Source organism: Hippocampus bargibanti, linkage group LG14, assembly GCF_051943395.1.
Source record: "Hippocampus bargibanti isolate YZ-2025 linkage group LG14, ASM5194339v1, whole genome shotgun sequence".
Taxonomy (NCBI): domain Eukaryota; kingdom Metazoa; phylum Chordata; class Actinopteri; order Syngnathiformes; family Syngnathidae; genus Hippocampus; species Hippocampus bargibanti.
The window spans coordinates 2,029,804-2,039,991 of record NC_142747.1 but is presented as its reverse complement, the minus strand read 5'-3'; the positions used below and the strand labels follow the sequence as shown (position 1 = coordinate 2,039,991).

The following is a 10,188-nucleotide window of genomic DNA, read 5'->3' as shown; positions in this document are numbered from 1 at the left end:
AACTCAAATAGATAGAAAGCTAGTAAGCTAGCTAATAGATAGATAGTCAGCTAGATAGCAAATAGCTTTCTGGGTAGCTAGCTAGATAACTAGATATTTTTTCTAGATCATTTCTCCTTCAGTATAATATTTCCCAAACTTTATTGAGCTATTTGAGGTAATCAATGTTGTATTTGTGATATTTGAGATGAACCTTTATTCATCTCTCATTGGAGTGCCAATTGTATATTTGACAATGTATGCCATTAATATTTTGTATTTGGTCTACTTTATTTGTTGCAGATGTTATAGACATTACGGCAATACATTGATCAAATGTTCATTTATATAACATGACCATTCATCCATTTCTTGTTCAATAGTGATCGATTTATTGCGTGTGTGTGTGTGGAATAAAAACAACAGAAATATGGCGTCTGCGTGCACGTAATAAAATTAGCAAATGGTCACCAGTGACTCAATTTTGTAAAATTATCGTCAGGTATTTTGAATGGCGAGAAACCCTATGGTGTAAGAACGTCAAATGAAATTTATTATTATATTTGACGTGGGAAAGGGGGTGGGGGGTCAGGAATCTCGCCATTCACAAGCATCCTCCTCCTCCAGCTAAACATCATTGGCGTTGTTGTGAGAGCGGATCGTACGACGACATTTCGCAGCACAAGTGGCTTGTTTTCAGGTAAACAAACATCAGTCAAATGGGAATGTTTCCTCCCAGGATCTTATTTCTTATTATTTTCCGACGAGCTGGTGGATGTGCCGTTGTTGGTGTGTCACGACGATGATGGGGAACACAAACCGCGCCATCAAATAGAAAAAAAAACCGTCGTTGTTTTCGCTTCACTCAACATCTTGCAAAGACAGCATCAATTCCGATCAAATCTCGTGATCGTGTGGACGTGCGTGAGCACTTGATTTTCGGGTGTGCGTTTTTTTTTTTTTTTTTTTTTGCTGCGCACGTTGGCCCTCAAAGCGTCTCGTTGCCAAATGTTGTTTTGTTCGCCAGATAAATCGCCGATGGTTTAAAATGAGATGCGCACCCTGGCACGGATACTACATGCGACGACGCCTTGCCTTTGTTTATTTGTAGCGACGTTTACAGTGGATGTAAAATGGAGACTCAGGGGGGGGCAGGGCCTCCTTATGCACAGTATGCGCATGTGAAAATCGAATCATCATATGCAGGCGGACTTATTTTTCGTGGAATCGTGGGGTGGGGGTCTATTTGAATTCGTGGGGTGGGGTGGGGGGGCGACCCGACACAGCTTCGGGTCCAAGCAAGTGCCGCAAGAGCTTTCCTGCTTTGAAAGCGACAGCTCGCCAATTTCTTGTGCTGGGATGAGAATGACAAGCGAGGAAAAAGTCTGAAAAAAAGGCACGCAGGGTGGGGGGCACACGCAGATATACTGTTATAATAATACATTTCGTTTCTCAGCGCCTTTCAAAACTCTCAAGGTCACTTTACAGTCACAGGATTTGTTTTTCTACGGGTGAGCAGCGGCGGCCACATATGCCAGCGTTCACTCAACCCGGAAGTAACCCAAATAGATAGAAATCTAGTTAGCTAGCTAACAGATAGCTAATAGATAGCCAGCTAGACAGTTAGCTAACTAGCTAGCTAGCCATATAGCTAATAGCCACCTACATAGCTAGCCAGCTAGCTAATAGCTGTACACTCCACAAAGGCGAATCAACCTGATTTGTTTTTACTCTCCGCTATTCAAATGGGGGCGTTTACCTGTTTCGACAACAAGTCAAGTCAAGATCATCAAATCAAAATGGCGCTTTCTGCCAACCGGCGTCAGTATCATCCAATCAAAATTGCGCTTTGCGCCAACACAAGCTGAATCGGAATGGACAGCGAAAAAGCCAGAAAACATGTTTAGTTTCATCTGCTCATTTTGGTCTGAAAAAGTCGGAAATCCACCGATTGACGGAAAATTCTCATCTCTGCTTGTGACCGTTTCCATCGCAAATGGGGGGGGCAGCCATTTTTGGTCCATTTGCTAAGTGCACTGGGGGGCGGGGGGAAGGCCCGCCACGCATCCCATGATGAAAACGACTTGAACATCCATCCATGATCCAAGCCTTGACTTTTGTGTGCCTGTGCTACAGGCCGGCGGCCATGACCAAAGAGGAGAGCCTGGAGATGCAGGAGAAGGAAAGGCGTGACCGCGAGGACCAGGAGGACCATGAGGACGGGGGGGTCCGAAGAGATGAGGATGAGGAGATGACCGAGGAAGAAGAAGAGGAGGAGGAGAAGGGCGAAGAAGAAGCCGAAGACGAGGGGGCCGGCCAGTGTGAGGACCCGGGGCGGCGGGGGTCGGCGGTAGACCAAAGCCCAGATGGTGACGGCGCGCCTGACGACGGCGAGCTCCAGAGTCCGGTGCGCGAGACCCCGCGTCGGGCCACCGTGCATCCTTCCGCGCAGGCGCCTCTGCCCAAGGACTACGGTGGGCCACACCGAGGACTTTGCGTCCGGCGCCACGACTCCCGCGTCCTCCTTCTGTCTTTGTCTTTATAACATGGACGTTGCCTTTTTCTCCGGTGTCCAGCCTTCACCTTCTTCGACCCAAACGACCCGGCCTGCCTGGAGATCCTCAAGGACCCCCGGACCAGCGTCCCGGAGCTGTTTGCCATCGTGCGGCAGTGGGTTCCCCAGGTGCAGCACAAGATCGACGTCATTGGCGACGAGGTGAGCGCACCGTCGCCCGATCGGGGCGAGCGAAGGATACCGTGACCTGATTTGACTTTGTGCGGCGCGCGTCTCTCCTGTTGCCTTGACCAGATCCTGAAACGCGGTTGCCACGTGAACGACCGTGACGGCTTGACAGACATGACGCTTCTCCACTACAGCTGCAAGGCGGGCGCCCACGGCGTGGGTGAGACCCAGTCTCATCTTTTGGCAGGGCAAAAGCAGCTCGGCGCAGGTGCTAGCCCGCTTCTCTGGCTGTGCGCAGGCGACCCGGCGGCGGCGCTGCGCCTGACCAGCCGTCTGATGTCGCTGGGCGCCGACGTGAGCTTGAGGAGTCGTTGGACCAACATGAATGCTCTGCACTACGCCGCCTACTTTGATGTTCCCGAACTGGTCCGGGTCCTGCTGAAGGCGGCCAAGCCCAGAGGTAGACCTGCCACGGATCATTGGGGGACGGTGAACCTATCTACGTGACTCATTTTGGTTGATGTTGCGCGACAGTTCTGAACTCCACGTGCAGCGACTTCCACTACGGGACGGCTCTGCACATCGCCGCCTCCAACCTGTGTTTGGGTGCAGTCAAGTGTCTTCTGGAGCACGGTGCCAACCCCACCGTCCGGGTCAGAGCTTCTTCTTCGTCTTTATCTGTTCACACCTGGAAAGCCATTTGGTCATGCGTGAGAACCTGGTCGATTGCGTCTCAGTCTCCAGAAATGTACGACCGTGCCCTGGCCACACTTTCAGACCGATTCACTTTTGGAAACCTCAGATAGACTCAAACTCGTTTGCACATAGACAAGATCCGAGTGAACAAAAGTCGGGCTCCGGTGAGCCAACGTCTCGATAAAACGTGAGGGGACGGAGAGCAAGCGCTCCCTCTAGAGACCAATCCAGAGCACCCAGATAGGACAAAATGCCAGATCCCGCCAGGCCAAAGGTCCTGTGTTTTTCTTCTCTGCAGAACGAGAAGGGGCAGGTCCCCGGGGAGGTGGTCCCAGACCCCATGGACATGAGCCTGGACAAGGCCGAGGCGGCCATGGTGGCCAAGGAGCTGAAGCAGCTGCTCCTGGACGCTGTTCCGTTGAGCTGCAACCTTCCCCGAGCCACACTGCCCAACTACGACAACATTCCGGGCAACCTGATGCTGTCCTCGCTGGGCATGAAGCTGGGCCAGCGAGTGGTGCTGGACGACATGAAGGTCAGAAGCGCTTTTGCCCAAAAGCAATTTCCGTAAAGGCTTCACAGATTGAAAAAGTGGCTCCTTTCTCGCCTTTGTCCCATTACGTCTCGACTCAACCGATTGGGGCTCAAGGCCTCTGGCGGACTTTTGTCCCTGGATCGTTTTGCTTGGTATCTTGACTGCCGGCAAGCATTGTCTGTCCTGACCCGTTTCGTCAAAACCTCCCTGGACGGTCTCAAATCATCGGGCTCTCTCGTCTCAATCTGGAAGAGTGACCCCAGAAGGCGAAAGCAGGTGTCCTCGAACAGGAGTTTGATCTCAGACAGGCCGCCCCTACGGATCCCCCCGTGGCGTATGGAACGAGCGCTTTCTTCTGTCCTCCTGACAACAAGTCCCACTTGTATTGCAGACAGGGACACTGCGGTTCTGCGGCACCACAGAGTTCGCCAGCGGGCAGTGGGTCGGCGTGGAGCTGGACGAGCCGGAGGGCAAGAACGACGGCAGCGTCGGCGGCGTTCGCTACTTCATCTGCCCGCCCAAACTCGGTAACGCTGCCGCTTTTTGTACCCGCCGTCGAGGATTCACATGAGGAAGGTTTTCTCTCTCCTGGTCCGCAGGGATCTTTGCTCCGGTGTCCAAGATCTCCAAGCCTGCGGAACAAAATCTTTCATCTGTCACCTCCACCCCGAGAACCCCTCGCATGGACCTGGCCTCGCGCCTCACCGGGAAGACCAAAAAAGACAAAGAGAAGAAGGAGAAAGGCACGTTGGGTATCATTTGGGTTTCTATCACCGGTGGTGTCACGGTCTGTTGGCCTAACTTGGGGGCGAGCGGCGTGGCTTCGGTTCCCAACCGGTGACGGCCATTTTGGACTGCGGACTAATGCATGCTTCCACAAAGTTACAAACGGCATAGCAAACCCAACTCAACTCCCTCCCAGCCCCCCCCCCCCCCCTGATCCTTCCCACTGCCACACTCACTGAACTCTGCGTACACGCTACATGCTGTACTATCATCCTGAACTCTGTTTTCTTTTTTCTGCACGACCTCACCTCAACCGTTTTTGTTTTTGCATTGCTACGCTATGTCACTTTACGCACAACAATACCACACTTTACGTTCACAATCTACATGTATTGTCTGTTGTCAATTGTCTGTCTTTTTTTAGCCACATTATAAGTGCCTTGCACGCTGGGTCTGAGAGGACAGTAATTTCATCTGTGCTCAATGTCATGCATATTAGCATGTTTCACAATGAAGCTGACTTTTACTTTGATTGACACGTGGATCCATTTGACATGACTGCGCGTGTGTTGTCTGTTGGCAGTCCTGAAGAAGAAGTCGTCCGTCGTGAGTCTGGACCCGGAAGGACTGAACGCTGAGGTTGGGGATCGGGTCCTGGTGGCCGGGCAGAAGCACGGCATTGTGCGTTTCTTTGGCAAAACAGACTTTGCGCCAGGTCAGTTTAAAATCCCAAATGCGCTTTCTTGGAAGTCTGGCCGCTTTTGTCCGTCGATGAATGTTGAGCCGATTGCGAAGGTTTGGCTTGTTGACGGGCCAAATCCCATTTCCATCCTCGAGGTTTGTGGTTCGGCGTGGAGTTGGACCAGCCCACCGGCAAACACGACGGCTCCGTCTTTGGGGTACGTTACTTCAGCTGCCTCCCCAAATACGGCGTCTTTGCCCCACCGTCCCGGGTCCAGAGGTAAGGTGTTTCCCTCCCGCTCAAGTCAAATCAGGTTTTTTATACGGGCGCCGTTCCTTCAGGATCGGCAGGCCCAAGGACGTCTCACGAAACGAGCAGAACTCCGCGCTCAAGAAAGTCCACCAAGTCACCGGTGAGTATCGGCCACGGACCTCCGCGTCCGGTCTGGGGTCTGCGGGGGTTTTGGCATTTGTGGTGTTGTGTTGCAGTTTCTCAGCCCAAGCGTAACTTCAACACGGTTCGTACTGCCAAAGACCTGACCTCAGAGAGCTCCGTATCGAGGTAGGCGGGACCGTTTGATACCTGCCGACGGAGTAAACCTCCTGGCGACTTGACCCAACGCCCTTGTTTTCAGGTTGCTGTTCTGCTGTTGGTTCCCGTGGATACTGCGAGCCGAGATGCGGTCCTAACCGCGTCCCGCGTTCGTCCCTTTCTCCTGTTTCGGCAACCCTTCTAGCTACCCGCCGCTGTCGTGGTCAAATCCCTTGCACTCAGCTCACGTTTCTTCTCGACCGATTCTTCGCTCTCTCGCGTTCTTCTCCGTTGGAAATCTGTAGTGCCTTGTTGAAATGTGGAGCAGATGTTCTAAAGAGACCCTCTCCGCCGTCACCCATGAAGTCCCCTCTGGCGGCAAGCCCCGCCCCGGCCTGGGGGGCCTTCCCAGCTCATCTAATTTTAGGATCCCATTGGTCGATATGCGACCGGATGGTTGACCTGCTTGAAAGCGAATATCATCAAAAAGCATCCTGAGTTTGGAGCCAACCTGCTCAGCGAGCCAACCTGCTCAGCGAGCCAAATCTTCAATTTGAGAAGTCCTTCATCGGCCTTGACGTTGCCGCCTTACTCTTGAGCAAGTTTCAACTTGAACCTTTTGGTTTTGGCTGGTCGTACAGTGATACCTCGGCTTACGAACGCCTTGGCTAATGAACTTTTCGGCTTACGAACGTAAAATTCACAAAAATTTAAACTTGGCATCCAAACACACGGAGCACAAAAATGAGTGAACGAGCCCATTCTCCTAACAAGGAAATGGTAACCAACTTTTTTTGTCCTCTATTCCCCGCCCCCAATCTTCGGTTAAAGCGGCACGTGATCGGTCAAGAAGGCAGCAGTCAGGGAGGGGGTTACAGAAACACGGAGCTGCAAATAATAGATAGGCAGACGACAGAGTGAGAAAATGGATAGAAAACATAGTGAAATTTGGACTCCTTTCAACTTTATTGATAGTTCAAAGGCAGAGTGTAGACTGCAAGTTTAAAATATCCGATCAATCAGGCTTCACAAATAACCCGCACAAGCCACCTGTACCCTTGATGCAAGAATCCCAGCTAAACAGAACACAATTGATGAGGAACTAGGTAAAATTATGGTAAAGAAAGCACGCCAACTTTACTCGGATATCGTCAAGAGGCAGCCTGAAAGTTCGTCATCATTGATGATTTCAAGGCTAGCCACGGATGGTTCAAGAACTTTCAGCATCGTACAGGGATTCATAGTGTCATTCGTCATGGTGAGGCAGCCAGTTCTGACGACAAAGCTGCCAAAGCTTACAAGGAATCATTCCTCAAGATGGTGGAAGAAGGCTACGTTCCTCATCAAGTGTTTAATACTGATGAAACCGGCCACTCCATTCCATCGAAGCCATCAACGACCATCACAAAGGTAAATAAAAAGACTTTATTATTAGTACAGTTTATTTCTTAAATTACAATACCATCACACATTTATTATACATAAAATAAGGTATATTTTGTGTAGGTTTAAGGCTTAGAAAATTATGTTGTATGGGGACCTGGGAATGGATTATTCTCATTTTAATGGTTTTCTACAGGAAATTAATGTTTGGGATACACCCTTTTCACCTTACACTTTGTCTGGGAACCAATTAAGTTCGTAAGCCAAGGTATCACTGTATCTCCGCCGAGGCTTCCAGGAAAGAACGCATGAAGCCAACAGCAGCAATATCTTACCGCGTATTAGATCCTCAGAGAGTGGGCTTCTGCTTCCCACTTTACTTCTTGTTGTTCTTCCCCCCCGATGCCCCTTTTTGTGTCCCCCCGGTCGACTGCATGCTGTGCACCATGACCCTCACCTTGTCCTTGGCATGGAAACGCATCCAATCACAGGAGCCCCTTCAGGCTTCCTTCCGGTAAACCGTAGCCCAAATAAAACTTTGGATGTTGGTGTTGTTCTTATTTCCTGATTCAATCTTAATTCCTTTGACTTGTTTTGGGAGGGTTTGACTTTAGGTCATAGGTGAGGGGGGGCTCTTTCTGGGGCCACTTTGACCTGCTGCGCTGGCGTTTTCTATGTGCTCGGCGGTCTTTGAAGCAAACCTAAATAACTGTTGGATTATTTTTATCGTTCACCCTTGGTTCATTGCTTCTACGGGTGTTGATGGATGGTTAAATCATCAGGGAGCCAGGTCTTGAACAGAAAGTTGATTTAATTTGGGAGAGCGCGGAGACATCGCGGTGTCGGCCGTGGAGGGAGCATGGAGAGAGAGAGAAAAAAACGGGCTGCAGGAGTATTTATACGGCGCATAGTATATGACGCGACAGGATGTGACGTAATGAAAATGTGACATCATGTAAAGGAAGGCAGGATATGACGTATGAGGAAGTTCAAAATGTAAACAAAGATTACGGAGCGATGTTTAGAGATGTTTGTATGGCGAATTACCCCAACATAACAAGAGAAACAAACGTACCTCCAGGGTGTAAAAAATGCACAACGCTACTTGGTTTGGTTTATTAATATTAATTATTACGTATTTATTATTGATATGAATATTGTTATTGTTGCTGTGGGGTGTCTGAGAGTTTTGAAAGGTGCTTATAAATGAAATTTATTCTTATTATTGTTCAGAATTAGAATCAGAAAGCCTTTAAAAGTCACACAATGGGGACATTTATTATTATTTATTATTAATTAATTAATTAAGGCACCTATAAATGACATGTTTGTAATGAAATGTAACCCTAACTCCTTATTGTTTTTATTATTATTAGGATTATTATTATACTGTATATCTATTAGTATACTTTTGGCTTTTTTGAATGTTGCTGTGCCGATGCCCATTTTGTGTTTAGGAGCCGTTTAAGTCAAAGCTTGGCCAATCAAACCTCTCAAGATGGAGGACACTGATTCGCTGTGGCGACCCCTTGAAGGGAAAAGCCCAAATGAAAAGAAGAAGATATATCTATATATCTATCTATTAGCAGTGTCTGAAACTCATGACAAAACGTTAGCGGACACCAGGGCAGACAACTCTGAAAAGTTGCCTGCCCAGCCATGAAGTTGCCTGCTCCATTTTTCACAACTTGAAACACAAAAAGACGACTAATCGCAATAAAAAAAACACTGTTAAGGATTGTTTTTATGTACGATGTACCGACCACAAATGCTCCCTTGCTTAATTTATCATAAATATCCCTTGCTGATGATTTTGCTCCAATTGGTCGTTTGTCCATACACTCTTCGTCATTTTCCTCAATGCAATGTTCGCGTTGCGTCGACTGCTACAAGTCATGTAAATTCTTCTTTCCACAATGCTTTTAATAATAATTCATTGATTTCTAAGAGCCTTTCAAAACTCTCAAGTACACTTTACAGTCACGGGATAATGTACCTTTACGTTTTGTGGCGTCATAAATTGTGTTCGCTTCTTTTGAATCTTTCTTCTGGGGCTGACGTTCAAATGATATGCAAATGCACGACCTTATCACGCTCGGGAAAGTCCGGAAGCACGAAGCAGGCTTCCGATTGGCTGCCGTGCCGAGTATGCAAATTGCCAAACAAACCGAAATTCTGACATTTCCAAACCGAATGAAGATTTCGAAATACAGTAAAGTCTCGTTATATCGATATCGGATATATCGATAGTCCCGGTTATATCGATACTATTTCTATGCACGCACGGAGAAAATTACATGCAAACAGGGTCGGATATATCGATAGTCCCGGTTATATCGATATTTTTCGGACTCCCTTGAATATCGATATAACGAGACTTTACTGTACTTAATTCTGATTTTGAAGTATTGATTCAAACGTTTGTTTTATTAAATAAAGCAAACGTTTGATTTGAAAAAAAAAAAAATCTTTCATTTGTTTTTTTTTTCTTGAAGAAGTTGTCGGCCACCCGGGCTGAGACATTTTGTAAGTTGTACGCCCGACGGAAAAGTTGTCACGGCCCGAGCGTCCAGGCAGACGCTATTTCAGACACTGCAATTAGCTGCGTAGCTGGCTCACTAGCTATCTAGGAAGCTATCGATTACCTGGCTAGGTAGCAATCAATTAGCGACCGTATCCTGTGACTTTTAAAGTGACATTGAGAGTTTTGAAAAGTGCTTATAAATGAAATGTATTCTTTTTATTACTGTATCTATTAGCTAGCTAGCTAGCTTTCTATCTATTTGAGTTACTTCCGGGTTGAGTGAACTCTGACGCGTGTGGCTGCTGCTACTCACCCTCAGAAAAACTGATCATGTGACTGTAAAGTGACCATGAGAGTTTTGAAAGGCGCTTAGAAATGAAATGTATTATTATTAAGAGAAAAGTCAAATGGGGGTTGGTGGGTGGGCAATCGCTGATCATAGAGTTGGA

At 48.1% G+C, this 10,188-nt stretch overlaps 1 protein-coding gene across 1 annotated transcript; it reads left to right on the top strand.

Annotated features, from left to right (window-relative positions):
• The first annotated feature begins 423 nt into the window (after positions 1-423).
• clip3 (CAP-GLY domain containing linker protein 3) lies at positions 424-7,775 on the top strand. Its single transcript, XM_089013346.1, has 14 exons — positions 424-679; positions 2,116-2,453; positions 2,556-2,695; positions 2,789-2,882; positions 2,961-3,122; positions 3,197-3,315; positions 3,657-3,893; positions 4,285-4,420; positions 4,493-4,636; positions 5,203-5,334; positions 5,457-5,580; positions 5,643-5,713; positions 5,790-5,862; positions 5,936-7,775. The coding sequence occupies exons 2-14, from the start codon at positions 2,126-2,128 to the stop codon at positions 5,988-5,990; spliced, it is 1,815 nt and encodes a 604-aa protein (XP_088869472.1). The 5' UTR covers positions 424-679; positions 2,116-2,125; the 3' UTR covers positions 5,991-7,775.
• Positions 7,776-10,188: the final 2,413 nt, after the last annotated feature.